Genomic DNA, 21,657 nt, shown 5'->3' on the forward strand with positions numbered 1-21,657 from the left:
AGTCACCAGTTAACCTAACCTGCATGTCTTTGGACTGTGGGGGAAACCGGAGCACCCGGAGGAAACCCACGCGGACACGGGGAGAACATGCAAACTCCACACAGAAAGGCCCTCGCCGGCCCCGGGGCTCGAACCCAGGACCTTCTTGCTGTGAGGCGACAGCGCTAACCACTACACCACCGTGCCGCCCCCAACCAAGTATTAGAAATGAACATTTTATTTACAATTATTTAATTTGTCCAATTACTTTTGAGCCCCTGAAATGAAGGGATTGTGTTTAAAAATGCTTTAGTTCCTCACATTTTTATGCAATCATTTTGTTCAACCCACTGAATTAAAGCTGAAAGTCTGAACTTCAACTGCATCTGAATTGTTTTGTTCACAATTCATTGTGGTAATGTACAGAACCAAAATTAGAAAAATGTTCCCTCTGTCCAAATATTTATGGACCTAACTGTAATTGCTGTTACGATGGAAATATGAATAAAAGTTCATGTTGGAACGTCTTATTATATTTAGACTGTAATTTATGTGTAAAATAATTTGATACGTAATCAGGAGCTGGCAACCTTGCAGCTTTTCTGTCCTCAAATGATGTAAAACGTGTGTTTCAATAGAGTTCTATAAATCATGATTGGGCAGCACAGTGGTGTAGTGGTTAGCATCGTCGCCTCACAGCAAGAAGATTCTGGGTTCGAGCCCAGTGGCCGACGGGGCCCACTGTGCTTGAGTGCATGTGTGACAAATAAAGGCTTCTTCTTCTAAAGATAAGGCAAGTACAGTTGTGCTCATAAGTTTACATATCCTGGCAGAATTTTTGCTTTCTTGGCCTTTTTTCAGAGAATATGAATGATAACACAAACTTTTTTTCCCCACTCATGGTTAGTGGTTGGGTGAAGCCATTTATTGATAAACAGCTGTGTTTTCTATTTTTAAATCATAATGACAACAAAAAACATCCAAATGACCCTGATCAAAAGTTTACATACCCCAGTTCTTAATACTGTGTACTGCCCCCTCTAACATCAATGACAGCCTGAAGTCTTTTGTGGTAGTTGTGGATGAGGCTCTTTATTTTCTCAGCTGCCCATTCTTCTTGGCAAAAAGCCTCCAGTTCCTGTAAATTCCTGGGCTGTCTTGCATGAACTGCGCGCTTGAGATCTCCCCAGAGAGGCTGAATGATATTGAGGTCAGGAGACTGAGATGGCCACTCCAGAACCTTCACTTTGTTCTGCTGTAGCCAATGACAGGTCGACTTGGCCTTGTGTTTTGGATCATTGTCATGTTGGAACGTCCAAGTACGTCCCATGCGCAGCTTCCGGGCTGATGAGTGCAAATTTGCCTCCAGTATTTGCTGATAACGTGCTGCATTCATCTTTCCTTCAACTTTGACCAAGTTTCCTGTGCCTTTGTAGCTCACACATCCCCAAAAAATCGGCAATCCACCTCCGTGCTTTACAGTAGGAATGGTGTTCCTTTCATCATAGGCCTTGTTGACTCCTCTCCAAATGGTTTATGGTTGTGGCCAAAAAGTTCAATTTCGGTCTCATCGCTCCAAATTACCTTGTTCCAGAAGTTCTGAGGCTTGTCTCTGTGCTGTTTGGCGTATTGTAGGCGAGATACTTTGTGGCATTTGCTTGGTTTTAACGGAGCCCCTGATTTTCCATTTATTAATCACAGTTTGAACACTGCTGACTGGCATCATCAATTCCTTGGATATCTTTTTGTATCCCTTTCCTGTTTTATACAGTTCAACTACCTTTTCCCGTAGATCCGTTGACAATTCTTTTGCTTTCCCCATGACTCAGAATCCAGAAACGTCAGTGGCTGGATGAAAGATGCAAGAGTCTGTCTGGATCCCAGAAACTCACTCAGCTTTTATGCACACACACTGATTACAAGCAAACAGATCACAGGTGAGGATGTTATCGTACCTTTAGTAGCCATTCAAACCCATTTGTGTCAACTTCTGTGCATGTTCTCAGGCCAAAATCACCAGGGTATGTGAACTTTTGATCAGGGTCATTTGGGTAGTTTCTGTTGTCATTATGATTTAAAAAGAGAAAACACAGTCGTTTGACAATAAATGGTTTCACCCAACCACTAAGCATGAGTGGAAAAGATGTTTTTGTGTTATCATTCATATTCTCAATGGTCAAAGAAGCATAGATTCTGCCAGGGTATGTAAACTTATGAGCACAACTTTGTATCTTAGGCAGGGTTGTGGTTGGGGTAAGGGTTAAGGTGGGAGTGGTGGTTAATTTTGGAATGGGATTAAAGCTAGGATTAGTGTTCCAGCAGGGACTTTTGTTGGAAGTGGGTTGGATTTGGGAGTTGGGGTTGGAATATGAGTGGGAATTATGGTTGGAATCATTTACTGCTCCTGAGGATAGCTCCACATGGATACCTGAAAGTTTGCTGTGCATGGTACCGTACCACATGGATATCATAACCCTAAAGAATGTCGTGGATAGTCTCAATTGGATAGCACTTTCTGAGAGCAGTCTACGCTCAAAAGCGCCTGCATTATTCAGTGGATAACTTCATTTAGATACTATTGACTTAAAGCTAAAAACTAATGAAGTTTAAAATGTCTCTGATGCTCCTCATACTGAGGAATTCTTTTTAACACCCTCAGCACTGTTTGACTTTAAAGTATACATTTGTGGATGAGTAATGACTCGTAATTGCGCTATCTGGCATCACCCAGAAGAGAATGGGTTCCCTTTTGAGTCTGGTTCATTTCAAGGTTTCTTTCTCATGTCATCTCAAGTAATTTTCCTTGCCACTGTCACCTGTGGCTTGCTAATTAGGGATCTAAATCTATGTCAATTGTTAAAAGGGCGATTATAAATAAAACTGAAATGAACCAAGTATGGTTAGAGTTACGGTTTATGATTAGGATTGAAGTGGAGGCTATAGTTGAAGTAGAGATTTGGATTGTAGCAGGGATGGGGCTGATGTAGGGGTTAGGGTTAAGTACGGGTTAAGATTGATGCAGAATTTAGGGTTCAAAAAGAGGTTAAGTTTAGGTTTAAAGATAAGGTTGGAGTAGAAATGAAGTTTGGAGTTGGGGTTTAAGGGTTAGGCTGAAGGTTGGAGTTGGAGTGAGGGTTTAGTTTTGGGGTGGAGGGAGGGGTTAGGTTTGTAGCGGGGGGGGTTAAAATTTGGGATGGAGACAGGATTAGGTTACTCGGAGTGTGGGGTTAAGAATTTGGATGGAGACAGGATTAGGTTTCTAGTTAGAGTGGGGGGGTCAACATTTGGGATGTAGACAGGATTAGGTTTATAGTTGGAGTGTGGGGTTAAGATTTGGGATGGAGACAGGATTAGGTTTGTGGTTCAAGGTGGGGGTTAAGATTTGGAATGGAGACAGGATAAGGTTAGTAGTTTGAGTGGGGGAGTTAAGATTTGGGACGGAGACTAGATTAGGTTTCTAGTTGGAGTGTGGGGGGGTAAGTTTTGGGATGTACACAACATAAGGTTTATAGTTTGAGGTTAAGATTTGGGATGGAGACAGGATTAGGTTTCTAGTTTGAGGTGGGGGTTAAGGTCAGGATGGAAACAGGATTAGGTTGATAGTTTGAGGTGGGGGTTAAGATTTGGGATGGAGACAGGATTAGGTTAGTAGTTGGAGGGGGGGTTAAGCTTTGGGATGGAGACAGGATTAGGTTAGTAGTTGGAGTGGGGGGTTAAAATTTGGGATGTAGACAGGATTAGGTTTATAGTCTGAGGTTAAAATTTGGGATTGAGACAGGATTAGGTTTATAGTTTGAGGTTAAGATTTGGGATTGAGACAGGATTAGGTTTATAGTTTGAGGTGGGGGTTAAGATTTGGGATGGAGACAGGATTAGGTTAGTAGTTGGAGTGGGGGGGGTTAAACTTTGGGATGGGGACAGGATAAGGTTAGTAGTTGGAGTGGGGGGTTAAGATTTGCAATGGAGACAGGATTGCATCACCGTGTGGTGCAGCGCCTGCACCGTGTCCTGCTGCAAGACTCTGCAGCGCATCGTGAGAGCAGCTGAGAGGATCATTGGTGTCTCTCTCCCTTCTCTAATGGATTTCTATAACTCCCGCCTCACCCGCAAAGCCATCAGGATTGCAGGTGACCCCACCCACCCATCTCACAGCCTCTTCAGTCTGCTGCCGTCGGGGAGGAGACTGCGGAGTCTCCGGGCCAAAACCAGCAGGCTCAAGGACAGTTTCTTCCACCAGGCGGTCAGGAGGCTCTACTCCCTCCCTGTTCTGCCCCTCCTCCCCCCTCTGCCCCCTGCCACAGATTCTGCTCGCACAACCCCCTGACCCCCCCTTCAGCATCTGACATGTCACCCTCACAGTTTCCCCCCCAACTCGCACACACTCAACGTTCATTAACACACTGAACTCAGGGACTGCACATTTCACTTTACCTCGCTCATTTGCACTATTCCGCATTACCTCACCTTAACAGCTATTAGTTTCTTTATACTGCTTATTTCATGTTTACCTGCTATACCTCAAGTGCCCTTGACTGTTTATTTGCACTAATGTGTGTGTGTGTGTGTGTGTGTGTGTGTGTGTGTGTGTGTGTGTGTGTGTGTGTGTATATATGAGTGTTTAGTCTATGTCTAGTTCTTATCTAGAGTGTTTATACTGTTTGTATTGTTTATTTCAATTATTCTATTTTTATTTATTGCATTGCCTGTTTGCACCGTGGGTCAGAGAGGACTGTAATTTCATCTGTGCTGTACGTCGAGCATGTATAGCATATTTGACAATAAAGTTGACTTGACTTGATTAGGTTTCTGGTTTGAGGTGGGGGTTAAACTTTGGGATGGAGACAGGATTAGGTTAGTAGTTGGAATTACGGGTTAAGATTTGGGATGTGGATAGGATTAGGTTTCTAGTTTGAGGTGGGGGCTAAGTTTTGCGATGGAGACAGAATTAGGTTACTCGGAGTGTGGGGTTAAGATTTGGAATGGAGACAGGATTAGGTTTATAGTTGGAGGTGGAGGTTAAGATTTGGGATGGAGACAAGATTAGGTTACTCATGCCCCTTTTCCACCAAAGCAGTTCCAGGGCTGGTTCGGGGCCAGTGCTTAGTTTGGAACCGGGTTTTCTGTTTCCACTGACAAAGAACTGGCTCTGGGGCCAGAAAAACCGGTTCCAGGCTAGCACCAACTCTCTGCTGGGCCAGAGGAAAGAACTGCTTACGTCAGCAGGGGGGCGGAGTTGTTAAGACCAACAACAACAACAAGACCGCGAAAGATCGCCATTTTTAAGCGACGAGAAGCAGCAGCTGTACAAACGCGAAGTCATCCATTATTATTATTGTTGTTGCTGCTGCTTCTTCCATGTTGTTTTTGCTTCGATATTCGCGCCAAGTTTTATGCAAACGTAGCGACGTAACTGACATATACAGCGACGTAATGACGTGGCTTCCCTTAGCACCGCGAGCTATGGAAAAGCAAACTGGTTCTCAGCTGGCTCGCAAGTTGAACGAGTTGTGAACCAGTACCAGCACTGGCCCCAAACCAGCCCTGGAACTGATTTGGTGGAAAAGGGGTATCATTGAAGTGGGGGGTTAAGTTTTGGGATGGAGACAGGATTAGGTTTATAGTTGGAGTGGGGGGGGTTAAGCTTTGGGATCAAGTCAGGTTTAGCTTTGAGTTTGAGTTAGGACTAGTTTCCTCTTGCATTCTTACCCAGTAAAACACTAAATGAACTCTTGTAACAGGGTAATTCCATGTAAATGTCAACCTCACCATGCAAAAATAAAGCAACATGTAATACATCAAAACCACTCCCAGAGATATCACCTAGGCCTGTATTTTACAGATGTGAATAAGTTGAACCAATTTGTAACCAACCTAATATGTCACTGTCAGTCTTTCTTTCTTATAATGTAAACCCCAAGCTAAAATCAACTTTGATCATGTACAATTCTATATTATTGCCACAAGCCACAGAAATGTATGCTAAAATCCACAAAACAGCAAAACAATAGCCATCCTAAATATTATTTAAGAACTTTGATAGTTTTAGCTGATATTTAGAGTTTTTCAAAGGGTTATGGTGGTTAAATTGCTGATTTTCTAAACATATGCCATGTCTATTTCAGACGCGTCACATCCATAACGGAATTTCGTCACATCCATAACGCTGACTTTTCCTTCCGAAACTCTGCATGAAATACAAAATATTTTAAACAAAGATTTTTTAATATTCACCTTGGACCCCTCTATCAAATGGATATCTCCATTTCGACATTAGGTTTACGATTTCACAGAGTTTGATAAAAATGTACAGTCACCCAAGAAAAGTGATACTTTTTCTGTCACATCCATAACGCATCTTTTATTGGCATTTTCTGGCATGCCCTAGATGTACTATGGGAATTGTTCTTGTTCTATCACTTCTCCAGTATGGTACAGCCTTAAAATATGCAACACCTGTTTAAATACTGGGAGACAATAAAACATGCACTGGGTCATTTGTTGCCATTTTGAGTTCAAGTGTCACGTCCATAACGCTGGAATTGCCCAACAACCAAACCTTGAAATCGAACTGTACAAGTGATTCAAACATTAATTAATAGGACTTTTAAGATGTAATGTTACACTTAAAATGCAAAGACAAGCTCTTATTATACAGCATAGACATTCGCACAAACAGAGTGCTGTCCAGGATGCCTCTTCCTCTGTGTAATTGAATCAAGCCAATTTCCCGCTGTGCTGACGAGTACATCTGCGTGTCATATAATATCACATAACAAATGTAATTAGGGCGTAATTAGATCAACTGACTGTTTGTTTGTCTGTTATCAATCTGGCTAAATATACTCACAGAGCACAATTAAGGGCCGGCTGAAAAGAAGGCACAACAAACAGGCCACAGAGAGGCTTCAGGTTCACAAACCCACTCAGTCTTAATGCAGTCTCGCTCATCCATTAATTAGCGATCTGACAGCAAATAAACAGAGCTGCCAGTTTATTAGGTTACCCGTTAACAATACTCACTGGCAATTTTATCAGTTACATCCACCATTTTGGGCACTTTATTGGTATAGGGTAAAGGATGATGAACACAGAAGCCATTATGTATTAAGATCCCAAATAACAAATGCTAGTTTGTGTGAAGGTATGATCTAAGTTAGGGTTAGGCTTGAAGTTGGGTTTGGGTTTGCAGTTGGAGAGGGTTCAAGGTTGGGCTTAGAACTTGGGGTTTTATGGTTAGACTTGGTGTTGGAGATCGTAGGGTTGGAGTCACTGGGATGTGCTGAAAATGTGTTCAAAATATAACATGAATCTGAAATTTAAAATGTTATACACGAGCATAAATGAAAATCTTCCTTCTCTAGTTTCTTTTCAAACTTCCCAAGACTGTGATAATTTCAATAAACGTTCTCATAATATTTTAGAAGGTATTAAATTGCCATTAAACACTGCTACTCGCATCATGTCTACCACCAGTAGGGATCCTTTTCCGTTGATGGATGGGGTACGGGCTGGGGGTGGGGGGAGCAAATACTTTGTGCAGAGCAACAAAGTTGGTCATTCCAACTATAAAGGATAAGTAAGAGGAGATACGTACGTGCTGTAAAGGGTGGGTGAATATATCTATTATGCATGTCATTCATTTTGTTAATTGAGGCTTTAAAGTTTATTACCCCAACCTTGCTCGCTGGTTTCTCTTCCTCATTTTCCTTGCCGAGTTTATAACCCCGTCCTTGCCACTGATTATGTGGGTGATTGTGATTAATACGTTTTCCCATCATGGACTTTATGCCTAGCTTTTATGAAAGTGATTTGGGTTGGTGTCAAATTGTTGTACTGGCTTGTACGAGTTATATTGTTTTATACCACAGCACTCATGAGTTCTCCTTTCTGATTGGTCAGTAGTTGTTAACCTGGTATGACATCAGCTCTGAAAAGTACAGCTACAAATCGGATTTTAGAAAAAAAGTGGTGGATTTGGGGACATTTTCTTTAAGGAGATGTTTAGCTGACATTTATAGGAGTCGTCTCTGGTGTGAACGCTTTGGAACAATCAGAGCTAAAGCTAGCTGTTTTTTTTTTTTTTGGTTAGCTCATCGGATGAGTTTATGCAATCATGTGTCGTCCATCGTTGTCGTCGGTCCACAATTTACAAAAATTGCTATTCCTCCTACAGGATTGGTCAGATTTTGATTAAACTCTCATACAATGTTCACCAGGTGGGTGTGCATAAAAGTTATCAAGATGGTGGCGCCACCTGTCAGATATACAATTTTATGGGCGTCTGAAATTTTTGGGTGACATTAAACACTACTCTTCGTAAACTGCTGGGACATTTTCACTAAAACTCACCCAGAAGACTCTAAAGACTCATTACAACAAGAATTGTCCACCTACCGTGAATGAGGCTACAGAGAGGTCACATGCAATTTCACGAAAATCGCTACTTCTCCTACAGGATTGATTGATTGGATTTTAATCAAACTCAGATGGAATGTTTCCCAGGTTGGTATGGATAAAAGTTGTCAAGACGGTTGCGCCACCTGTAGGACGATGAGCTGTTGTCATCAGGCAGCGTCCGTCATCTATCCGTTCACAATTCACAAAAATCGCTCCTCCTCCCTCAGGCTACATCCACATGACAACGGCAATGAGATTTTTTATTTTTTTTTAAATATCGCGTCCACATGGACAACGGATCAGTAAAATATCAGGTTCATATGGCAACGCAACGCTTACTGAAACGATGCAATACACATGCCACACCACTACGTGCGCTGTAAGACGGTCCCATCGGAGACACCAGAACAATAGAAGAAGTAGGACGCATGCGCATAAACCCCTTCTTCTGTAGCATCAGCCACATAAAGTTTTGATTATTAATTAGTAGCGTAAAATAGTATCTATTGTCTAAGACACTTATTTATATTTCATATTAAAACGTCTATGTAAATTAATACATAGAAAGCCTGGCCAGGCGCTGAACGTTCTTCTGCCTTCGCTTTAAGAGAAATTCAGGGCGAGCATGAGCCTAGGTTCTTCCCTGTCACTGTCACACGCGCACACCTCCTCACTCCCTGTCCTATGGCTATAGTCCCTTTAAATCACGTGCTCGTTTTTTGAATGGAGACGCGGAAAGAGGAATGAACGGGGGTAGATGGAAGCCGGTGCGCCAACATTCTGAGATCCTCCAGAATTCTTTAATGGTCCGGAATAAATTGAATGCTACACGTTGATGGATTACTTTGTTCTTCTACACCCTTTTTGAGGAATGTATTGTCGGACTTAAACCAACATCTGAAGAGGTGAGATCGCTCCTTTTTTTTTTTTTTTTTCCTATTTTTGCTGGCGGGATTGCTTTTGTTTTTGGAAAGCGCACGGGCAGTGCACGGTTTTGGTTATACTGCTTACCCAGTGTTTGGACTAAAGACTCTGCCCTAAGGGCTATTCTCTCTCTCTCTCTCTCTCTCTCTCTCACTTTGCACCATTACACAATAAATATTCACAGTGAAAATATTTTGTAAGCACGTTTCATGAACCAAGTTATAGGATTTGTTGACAACTCGCATCGAGTTCATTACACTTCTACCTGGCGTGAAGCACTGACAGTCATGTGGTTGTGACGTCATCATAAACAAATCCATTCTACTCATCCAGACGACTTTGCAACGGCGCCGTTGCCAGATTTTTCCACTCTGGAACCCGTTCTCAAAAGATTTCGTTTTGGGGCACCCAAAACGCCAGTGCCGTGTGGACGCCAGGCCGAAACGCTAAACAATTTTATCAGATTCACCTGAATCCGTTGCCGTGCGGACAGGGCCTCAGTTTTCAATGGATTTCGATTCTGATTGTTTTGTTTGGAAGCTCTAATTGTTCTCATGAATAACAACTGAGCTCATTATAAACGAGCATGGTTTCTCATGGCACGGCCATGTGAGCTACTGCACCGCTGATGCTGTGGTATTTAACATTTTATGGGTGGTTGGAAATTACCGAACACTACTGTTCGTAAACTGCTGGGATGTTTTCACTGACGCTCACCCAGAAGACTCTAAAGACATGTTCCAACAAGAATTGTTCACCAGGTGGCGCCACCTGCCATGGATGAGCTCATTGAGGCTATTTTTTTTTTTAATTCAAGAGAGGAAAAAAGACGCTGGTGGGGGAACGGCTGGTATAGCTGCGATAACGTTAGTGATCCAAGTTATTTTCACATGTATTGATGTTAAAACGCTCAATTTCTACATTACAGCTCTTCTTTGTTCGTTAAAATGCTGCAGCCTTCAACACAATATTGTGATATTTCAAGCTACACTGAAAGGTTAGTGATTATCATGATGAGCCTATTGTCATTCTCGGTGTACTCGTCTTATTTGGAATTCAGTCTTCGAAAATCCATTCTGTACCTTCATTTCTGGAGTTATTCTAATGTCTGGCTTGTTCATATTTGGCCTGTTTTTAGCAACAATTACAGTAAACCATCCATAAAAGCTCGGCTTGGTAATCATTCGCCATGACCCTTAATTAACCCCGGGGTATTCAGCTGTTTTGTATTCTTCCTCCAGTGTGGCATGATGATGGAAGACCTGTGAGAAACTGAAAAGGAGGAAAAGCCTGTTTGTACTGCATTTCAAAATGCTCCATCATATTATATATGCGATATTTTTATTTATTTTTTTTTATTTTTTTTTTTAGCAGTTACTCAGAGCACTTTGGAGGAGGCATTGCTAAAAAGGTCATGTGAGGAGAATTACAAATGCAGAAATGATTCTCACCTTCTACAAGTTCACACGCGTGTGTGTGTGTGTGTGTGTACAGTGTGTGTATATATATATATATATATATATATATATATATATATATATACACACACACACTTTTTTTTTTTACAACAGTGTTCTAACATACTGCTCAAACATTGACCCTGGGCTCGGAATATTAAATATTACCTTTTGGCACCATGTTTTTTATGTTAAGGTGATAACAGCTCAGCCGTGAGTCTTTTTTTTTTTTTAATTTCTCCTTGTCAATCACGAGTCAGTGCCTTCATTTTAAACGTACTGTCGAGAAAAGAAAACCATTCTTTCATCAGGGGTCAGTTTACTTCGAAAGAGTACGTTGGTCTCATACATTCAAACCATGTGACAGTTTTATTATTTGAAAGCTTAAAAGCTAAAAAACGTAATAAGTAAGTTTTTTTCGCGGTCCAAATCCTGCGCTCCGATCGGCTGGCGAGCGGGTCCGTATCCTACGGTACAGACCGCGGTTATGGACCTCTGGCGACTCATTCGTTCACAATAACAACAAGCATAGTAGAATTTTTTTTTTGTCAACATTTATCTTTTTTTTTAATAAGATTTATTGATAAGATTATCAAAAATCTTGTAAATTTTTGCCAGCATAATAGCATTAATTTTACAGCATGGATAGCGATAACGACAGTGTTCACAGCGAAAGCGAGTTTTACTACCCTGAGGAAGAAGAAATAAAAAAACATTTCAGGAGAAAGCTAAAAACCTGTAACTTGCTAACACTGAGCAAAAACATGGCTGAATCCTGAATGACTCCTATTTGTATAAATAGGGGAGTACATAGGCGGCAAAATGTAGTTTTTTTCCTGCCGTGGAAGTGCACTTGTATACCGAGGAGGAAGCAATTTGCATTACAGCCGTGAATGAGGATTCAAAATGGCGGCTCGGCTCCGATTTCCCTTTCAGGCACTCTCGTTTTCTGTTAGAATTTGGGAAAGAAAAAAAATATATTATTTACCAGCTTAAGGTCGGTCCGTATGGTGAAATACCGTAGCCTCGGTCAGTACTTTCAAGACCTCGGTCATGGTATTTCACCATACGGGCCTCCTAGCTGGTAAATAACATACAACCCCAATTCCAAAAAAGTTGGGACAGAGTACAAATTGTAAATAAAAACGGAATGCAATGATGTGGAAGTTTCAAAATTCCATATTTTATTCAGAATAGAACATAGATGACATATCAAATGTTTAAACTGAGAAAATGTATCATTTAAAGAGAAAAATTAGGTGATTTTAAATTTCATGACAACAACACATCTCAAAAAGTTGGGACAAGGCCATGTTTCCCGCTGTGAGACATCCCCTTTTCTCTTTACAACAGTCTGTAAACGTCTGGGGACTGAGGAGACAAGTTGCTCAAGTTTAGGGATAGGAATGTTAACCCATTCTTGTCTAATGTAGGATTCTAGTTGCTCAACTGTCTTAGGTCTTTTTTGTCGTATCTTCCGTTTTATGATGCGCCAAATGTTTTCTATGGGTGAAAGATCTGGACTGCAGGCTGGCCAGTTCAGTACCCGGACCCTTCTTCTACGCAGCCATGATGCTGTAATTGATGCAGTATGTGGTTTGGCATTGTCATGTTGGAAAATGCAAGGTCTTCCCTGAAAGAGACGTCGTCTGGATGGGAGCATATGTTGCTCTAGAACCTGGATATACCTTTCAGCATTGATGGTGTCTTTCCAGATGTGTAAGCTGCCCATGCCACACGCACTAATGTAACCCCATACCATCAGAGATGCAGGCTTCTGAACTGAGCGCTGATAACAACTTGGGTCATCCTTGTCCTCTTTAGTCCGAATGACACGGCGTCCCTGATTTTCCATAAAGAACTTCAAATTTTGATTCGTCTGACCACAGAACAGTTTTCCACTTTGCCACGGTCCATTTTAAATGAGCCTTGGCCCAGAGAAGACGTCTGCGCTTCTGGATCATGTTTAGATACGGCTTCTTCTTTGAACTATAGAGTTTTAGCTGGCAACGGCGGATGGCACGGTGAATTGTGTTCACAGATAATGTTCTCTGGAAATATTCCTGAGCCCATTTTGTGATTTCCAATACAGAAGCATGCCTGTATGTGATGCAGTGCCGTCTAAGGGCCCGAAGATCACGGGCACCCAGTATGGTTTTCCGGCCTTGACCCTTACGCACAGAGATTCTTCCAGATTCTCTGAATCTTTTGATGATATTATGCACTGTAGATGATGATATGTTCAAACCTTTGCAATTTTACACTGTCGAACTCCTTTCTGATATTGCTCCACTATTTGTCGGCGCAGAATTAGGGGGATTGGTGATCCTCTCTCTTCCCATCTTTACTTCTGAGAGCCGCTGCCACTCCAAGATGCTCTTTTTATACCCAGTCATGTTAATGACCTATTGCCAATTGACCTAATGAGTTGCAATTTGGTCCTCCAGCTGTTCCTTTTTTGTATCTAACTTTCCAGCCTCTTATTGCCCCTGTCCCAACTTTTTTGAGATGTGTTGCTGTTATGAAATTTCAAATGAGCCAATATTTGGCATGAAATTTCAAAATGTCTTACTTTCAACATTTGATATGTTGTCTATGTTCTACTGTGAATACAATACCAGTTTGAGATTTGTAAATTATTGCATTCTGGTTTTTTTTGCAATTTGTACTTTGTCCCAACTTTTTTGGAATCGGGGTTGTATTAATTTATCTATTATTTTTATTTTATATTTATTAATTATTATTCAGACTTCACACTTTCAGGGTAGGCTATATGAATTGTAGGCCGACACTGCTCTCACACACACACATTTGTCCAACATCACAAACCTGATGGTGTTGTACTTGATGTGCATGGTGAATCTGGTTGTCCCAATGACTCGTTGGGTTGTCCCTCATTCTGTCCCTCAATCTGATCCTGAATGTCTTCATCCTCACTCTCAGATTGCCTTTCGGATGCCTCACTTTCCACCTCTCCAACCACCACCTCTGGCTCTCTCTCCTCTTTCATAATCTTCATCTTCCTTACTCTCTCTATGTTGCTTTTTGCCAACAGAGGCAAAAAAGGACATAATGTCCTCCTTGCTCCTTTTCATGATGATAGCCTACAGTAGGCTGATACTAAAAAGTAAATGGAGAGGAATGTAGCCTCTACATATCACAAGGCCATTCAAGTTTTACAAGAAGGTTAAACACTGTCGGTTATTTTACCCATTTCCCAAAAATATGATGTTAGGCTACTTATTGCTGTGCAACGCACTTTTAAGAAAGCGCAATAAAATGGATTTATTATTGTAGTGAACAACAGTAAAACACGGATATGTGCAAACACTGACGTTACGAAATTGAATAATTTTCCTTACCTTCGCCTCTTTGCAGTAGCCTAGTCCTTGCAGGGCTGCAGCTGTTCTCTCACGTCTGAAGTTTACAGTTCACGCTGCTGCTGGTCTTTCTGCTGCAGGTGACAGTGTGCATGTAGCGCTTTAAGGAGTCCGTGTAGAACACTCCGTCATGTCAGTTCCGATCTTCCGACGAGCCAGCGCACGTCAAAATTAATAAATCTTATTATCTGTTCAGCACAGGGGCCACGAGCAATTTTACAGGGGCACTGGCCCCCCCCAGCCCCCATTTAAAACCGCAACGTGAACTTGAACAGAATCCGATCACATTCAGGTTGTTATCAGGTTGTATTATGTATGTTAGCTCGGATTGACATTTCGCATTGTGGTTCCCATAGCGAAAAAAGTCATGTGATTTTATGTGTGTGTTGGTTTCCTTGCCCTATTCAGTCTCTTACTTACTACCTGATTGTGTGCACCTGTTTCGTGTTAATTCTTGATTTGTGTATTTATTTATATCTTGTTGTGTCTCGTATTATTACAAAGTTTTCTTGTGCATCTCTTCTCGGTAAGTTCTGATCTGCGTTTTTGTACTCCCGTGGTTTCTGTAGTTCTGGGCGTACAGTCCCCTTCAAAAGTATTGGAATGGCAAGGTCAATTCCTTTGTTTTTTTTTGTACACTGAAGACATTTGGGTTTCAGATCAAAAGATGAATATGAGACAAAAGTTCAGAATTCCAGCTTTTATTTCATGGTATTTACATCTAGATGTGTTAAACAACTCAGGACAGAGCACCTTTTCTTTGAACCCACCCACTTTTCAAGTCAGCAAAAGTATTGGAACAGACATTATTAAATGAACTTAAAGTGAATAACATTTAATATTTGGTGGCATAACCCTTACTTGCAATAACTGCATTGAGCCTGCGACCCATTGACTTCACCAGGCTGTTGCATTCTTCATTTGAAATGCTGTTCCAGGCCTTTACTGCAGCCTCTTTCAGTTGTTGTTTGTTTCTGGGGGTTTCTCCCTTCAGTCTCCTCTTCAGGAGGTAAAATGCATGCTCTATTGGGTTAAGGTCCGGTGATTGACTTGGCCAGTCCAAGACCTTCCATTTTTTCCCCCTGATGAAGTCCTTTGTTGTGTTGGCAGTGTGTTTTGGGTCATTGTCTTGTTGCATGATGAAGCTTCTCCCAATTAGTTTTGATGCATTTTTCTGTAAATTGCCAGACAAAATGGTTTTGTAGACTTCAGAATTCATTCTGCTGCTACCATCATGAGTTACATCATCAATAAAGACTAGTGAGCCCGTTCTAGAAGCAGCCATGCAAGCCCAAGCCATGACATTACCTCCACCATGCTTCACAGATGAACTTGTATGTTTTGGATCATAAGCAGATCCTTTCTTTCTCCATACTTTGGCCTTTCCATCACTTTGGTAGAGGTTAATCTTGGTCTCATCAGTCCATAAAACTTTGTCCCAAAACTTTTGTGGCTGATCTCTGTATTTCTTTGCAAAATCCAATCTAGCCTTCTGATTCTTTTTGCTGATGAGTGGTTTGCATCTTGTGGTATGGCCTCTATATTTCTTCTCTCGAAGTCTTCTTCGAACAGTGGATTGTGATACCTTCACCCCTCCCCTGTGGAGTTTGGCAGTGATGTCACTGACTGTTGTCTTTGGGTGTTTCTTCACAGCTCTCACAATGTTTCTGTCATCAACTGCTGTTGTTACCCTTGGCCGACCTGTTTGATGTTTGTTGCTCAGTACACCAGTAGTTTCTTTCTTTTTCAGTACATTCCAAATTGTTGTACTAGCTATGCCCAATGTTTGTGCAATAGCTCTGATCGATTTTCCCTCTTCTCTCAGCTTCAAAATGGTTTGCTTTTCTTTTATTGACAGCTCTCTGGTCTTCATGTTTGCTTAGCAGCAAATACAGTTTTCACAGGTGAAAGCCAAAAACAAGAACTATTTAAAGTTTCAGCAATCAATCTAAAAGGCAACACCTGAGCAACTAGAAACACCCATCAGTCACACGTTCCAATACTTTTGCTGACTTGAAAAGTGGGTGGGTTCAAAGAAAAGGTGCTCTGTCCTGAGTTGTTTAACACATCTAGATGTAAATACCATGAAATAAAAGCTGGAATTCTGAACTTTTGTCTCATATTCATCTTTTGATCTGAAACCCAAATGTCTTCAGTGTACAAAGAAAAACATAGGAATTGACCTTGCCGTTCCAATACTTTTGGAGGGGACTGTGCGTCCTGTTTTCGAACGAGTATGCGAGTCACCACTTTTTTTTTTTGCTTTTGTGTCAAAAAAGTTTTACACAATGAAAAGTTATCCGGATTTCCTTTTCTGCAGCAGCAAGGGCAAACCGAGTGGGCAGAATTATTATTATTATTATTTTTTTGGTAACTTTCAGTCCTATAGTTCTCGATCGAATATTATGAAAGGGAAAGCAGGAAAAAAAAAAAAGACAGACAGAGAGGGTGTGAAAGTTCCAAACTCTGTTGGAGAGATTTCAGTCGATATTTATTGCATCGGTTTCATAATAATATCGACCGACACGGCATGAAAGCTGACGTTTTGAGAATTAGATCAGCAAACAAACTCTTTTTCAGGTTTCTGAACAAATGATAGCATGTGTTCGAGATGCTTCTCGCCTCAATCCGTTATCTGGATCTTAATTTAGAACTACGGATAATTATTGAATCGGTGTGTGAATAGAGCAACCATCCTTTTAATGATTGATTATTTTTCCTATAACTGCATGACACCGAGTGTTTTGTTTCATACTTATCAAGCAGTCTGAATTACGGTAGGAAGGGGGGATAAAAAAACCTTGCCTTCATTTTCATTTATTTTAAATATGAAGATGATAGAAACAATGAGGACAGACCTTGGTAAATTAGCGTGGCGCAATCGGACAGTTTTATGTGTAATCAAAAATATGAACACCCCCCTTATTCTTATTCATCTATTCACTGAAATACAAGTGAACCTAATTAACATAACAAAATGGTCTGATAGAATACCGGTCATAAGCACATAATTATCCTTTTCTTCACAGCGGTGACACAGCACTCATTCAAAATGTCCTTCTCTTTTTACAATCCAGAGAAGGACACGCTTCATTGATCACAAAAGTGGCCGAGGTGGCACGGTAAGCGGTCGCCTTAAAGCAATCCCGCTGAGCATAAAGTCTTAATATCGGAGTGTTTGTACGGTACGAGACAGATCTGCACAAATCTAGCTGTAGGCGAGATGGCGTACAAGTCGCTCATGGATGTAATAAAGAATGTTGGAAACTCAATTTCCTGCCTGCTAAAGTCCATAATAATGCGGTTGGAGGAGATAAATGTTATACGGCTAAGAGAACATAAAGGCGCGACAACGAGTCTCGGAGGAAAGGACCGAACATGGGAAGGAATTTGAAATAGAGTCGAGGCTGACGTATCATTTTATCTGCCTTCACTTTTTGACCCGTCTTTTGCTTTCTGTCCCTTCGCCCTCAATCGAGTCCTTTCATTACAGAGGATTTGGAGAAGCTGTACGAGACAAAGGTTTATTGTGTCCTTTATTATGAATCAAGACCATTGTCTCAGTCTTAACCTCGACCGCTCAGGACGTTTCTTCTTCCTCTTTACTCGTTTTCTGCATTTTATCATTTTCAGTATCATCGCACTGAAGAAAATGGTATTGATGCGTGTGTAGTAGTAAAAGTGATAGTGTTCTCCTCACAGCATGTTGAGGCATTAAAGATCGACTGCCTTTCAGATTTTAAGCGTAGGTCATAAAAAGAATTTTCCCGACACCCAAGTATTATATTGTAGTGGAGTGAAATCTACTGAACTTGAATCACAGACTTCTAATTTTATTCATTTAAAAAAAAAAAAAGAACAATTGATGAATTTAGAGCCATGTGGCCCTAAATTCTCCGCTATTTTTTTCCTGCTTCACCATGACCCAGTTCAAGATACTACGGGCTTTCCCTGTTCGCACAACGCATTGTGGGATACAAATTTGAAACAGGAGAGAAAAATGGAGGACGTGAGCGTGTGAATGAAACGTGAAGACCGACAACAGTCATGGAAAGTGAGAAGAAAAGCCGTTATGTTATATAGGAAAGGAAACGCAGGACCAAACTAATAAATATCGGCGCTCAGCGAGCACCCCGGTGTGATCAGCCGTTCGTTTAGCGACAGAATGATGAAACCTGCGCATTAAATAACTTCCCAGCCACAGAATGGCCTGATATTTTGTGAGAGATTACAACCCTGATTCCAAAAAAGTTGGGACAAAGTACGAATTGTAAATAAAAACGGAATGCAATAATTTACAAATCTCAAAAACTGATGTTGTATTCACAATAGAACATAGACAACATATCAAATGTCGAAAGTGAGACATTTTGAAATTTCATGACAGCAACACATCTCAAAAAAGTTGGGACAGGGGCAATAAGAGGCTGGAAAAGTTAAAGGTACAAAAAAGGAACAGCTGGAGGACCAAATTGCAACTCATTAGGTCAATTGGCAATAGGTCATTAACATGACTGGGTATAAAAAGAGCATCTCGGAGTGGCAGCGGCTCTCAGAAGTAAAGATGGGAAGAGGATCACCAATCCCCCTAATTCTGCGCCGACAAATAGTGGAGCAATATCAGAAAGGAGTTCGACAGTGTAAAATTGCAAAGAGTTTGAACATATCATCATCTACAGTGCATAATATAAAAAAATTCAGAGAATCTGGAAGAATCTCTGTGCGTAAGGGTCAAGGCTGGAAAACCATACTGGGTGCCCGTGATCTTCGGGCCCTTAGATGGCACTGCATCACATACAGGCATGCTTCTGTATTGGAAATCACAAAATGGGCTCAGGAATATTTCCAGAGAACATTATCTGTGAACACAATTCACCGTGCCATCCGCCGTTGCCAGCTAAAACTCTATAGTTCAAAGAAGAAGCCGTATCTAAACATGATCCAGAAGCGCAGACGTCTTCTCTGGGCCAAGGCTCATTTAAAATGGACTGTGGCAAAGTGGAAAACTGTTCTGTGGTCAGACGAATCAAAATTTGAAGTTCTTTATGGAAATCAGGGACGCCGTGTCATTCGGACTAAAGAGGAGAAGGACGACCCAAGTTGTTATCAGCGCTCAGTTCAGAAGCCTGCATGTCTGATGGTATGGGGTTGCATTAGTGCGTGTGGCATGGGCAGCTTACACATCTGGAAAGACACCATCAGTGCTGAAAGGTATATCCAGGTTCTAGAGCACCTTGTATTTTCCAACATGACAATGCCAAACCACATACTGCATCAATTACAGCATCATGGCTGCATAGAAGAAGGGTCCGAGTACTGAACTGGCCAGCCTGCAGTCCAGATCTTTCACCCATAGAAAACATTTGGCGCGTCATAAAACGGAAAAAAGACCTAAGACAGTGGAGCAAATACGTAGACAAGAATGGGTTAACATTCCTCTCCCTAAACTTGAGCAACTTGTCTCCTCAGTCCCCAGACGTTTACAGACTGTTGTAAAGAGAAAAGGGGATGTCTCACAGCGGTAAACATGGCCTTGTCCCAACTTTTTTGAGATGTGTTGTTGTCATGAAATTTAAAATCACCTAATTTTTCTCTTTAAATGATACATTTTCTCAGTTTAAACATTTGATATGTCATCTATGTTCTATTCTGAATAAAATATGAAATTTTGAAACTTCCACATCATTGCATTCCGTTTTTATTTACAATTTGTACTCTGTCCCAACTTTTTTGGAATCGGGATTGTACAGAAATAAACGCATCACAGTGACCACATTTCAGAAAAAACTAAATTTCACCGATTTTATGAAATCGAAAGGCCGTCTAGCTTTAAATGACCAAACTCTTGTCTGAATCGTTTATAGCTAAACACACACAGTTACTGGACACTTCTCCAGGAATCCACCAAGTTACGGAGGTTCAACCTTTTCTTTCCCGTTTGTAAAATCAGTGCTTTTAAACCGCTCCACCGCCCGTTAAAAAGGCATTGTGTTGCCTCGGGCATGGCTTTCATGCTGAACAATGCTAATGCCTGGCAGTTTAGTAAGCTGGATTGAGGGACGGAAGTGACAAGAGCGGAAAACTTCAAAGCCGTTCCGCACTAAACAACTGCGAAATGGATTGAGCTGTAGGTTCTTGTCGCTTCCATGAAACCACTACTCCGTCTAAATGATTGGCAGCTCAGGCCCAGGACGCAAAGCACAGCGCATATTAGCCAAGGGTGAGAAGAATATGAAAGATGAAAGAGCGAGCCGAATCTCCGTGATCAATGTTGGGACGATTTTGGCTGCGGAGCATGGCAGGGAAAAGCGTCGCGTGAAGCATGGAGCCCTGGCGCATTATTTACTTTCAGCATGGCTGTAGCTGTCAGAGTTCATTTCTCAACCGCTGTTTATTTCCAAGCCGAAAGGGCGTTGTGCTAGCGCCCGTCTCCATCATTCTCACTCACCAAGAAGAATCAAATGCAGCTGTGGAGCTGAGCTACCGTACAAAAGTCCGAGTGCGTTACTTACACAATATGCTATCGAACACTATGACAAGTCAGCGTATATCCTGTAGTTTACGCCATACGTCTTATGGCGAAATCAAGACATTTTGAAATAACAGAAGTGAGCACCGTGTTAGTTTGCACTATTATCACTAGCCAGGATCTAAGCGGTAACTCCATCCCTCAAGAGGATGTGCCTCGTCTGGTGACCGAACACGACTCCTTGCGTGTGATGTGAATCTCACAAGCGTGACCTTTTAATGAGTTTTTCTCTTCTTTTATGTTGACAGGATTACATCGGGTTCGTATTTGAGCACTGGATGGTTCACCCTCATCTTAGCCATGGACATGTGCAAGGAGATCCGCGTGTACGGGATGATCAACGACACCTACTGCAAGTGAGTTCAACGCTTGAAAGAGGAACATCCTAACAGGGCCGTAACCAGGATTTTTCAAATACCGAGGTCAAACATTGCGATACATCTTATTTGCCAAAAAAAAAATGTCCTAATATGGTGGCTTTTCATACATTTTTGGAAACGAGTCAAAATCACAAGCCCAACAAGATGAACATGTAGGTGAACATGTTTATTTTAACAATTTCAAAACTGCACGATCACAAAAGTATTTTGTGTGTGTGCGTGACAATGCAATCTAGCCGAGCCTGAATAGACTTCATCTCATTCTCATCATCTCTAGCCGCTTTATCCTTCTACAGGGTCGCAGGCAAGCTGGAGCCTATCCCAGCTGACTACGGGCGAAAGGCGGGGTACACCCTGGACAAGTCGCCAGGTCATCACAGGGCTGACACATAGACACAGACAACCATTCACACTCACATTCACACCTACGCTCAATTTAGAGTCACCAGTTAACCTAACCTGCATGTCTTTGGACTGTGGGGGAAACCGGAGCACCCGGAGGAAACCCACGCAGAAACGGGGAGAACATGCAAACTCTGCACAGAAAGGCCCTTGCCGGCCATGGGGCTCGAACCCAGGACCTTCTTGCTGTGAGGCGACAGCGCTAACCA

At 41.6% G+C, this 21,657-nt stretch overlaps 1 protein-coding gene across 3 annotated transcripts in view; it reads left to right on the forward strand.

Moving 5' to 3' along the window:
- The window catches only part of st6galnac3 (ST6 (alpha-N-acetyl-neuraminyl-2,3-beta-galactosyl-1,3)-N-acetylgalactosaminide alpha-2,6-sialyltransferase 3), a 191,808-nt gene that overhangs the window by 146,358 nt on the left and 23,793 nt on the right, over positions 1-21,657 (forward strand). For all 3 annotated transcript variants that reach the window (XM_060928919.1, XM_060928924.1, XM_060928930.1), the window contains one exon: positions 20,915-21,022. In XM_060928919.1, the coding sequence (XP_060784902.1) occupies positions 20,915-21,022 (108 nt within the window). The remainder of the gene's footprint in view (positions 1-20,914; positions 21,023-21,657) is intronic.

The sequence above is a fragment of the Neoarius graeffei genome, chromosome 1, assembly GCF_027579695.1.
Source record: "Neoarius graeffei isolate fNeoGra1 chromosome 1, fNeoGra1.pri, whole genome shotgun sequence".
NCBI classification, from domain to species: domain Eukaryota; kingdom Metazoa; phylum Chordata; class Actinopteri; order Siluriformes; family Ariidae; genus Neoarius; species Neoarius graeffei.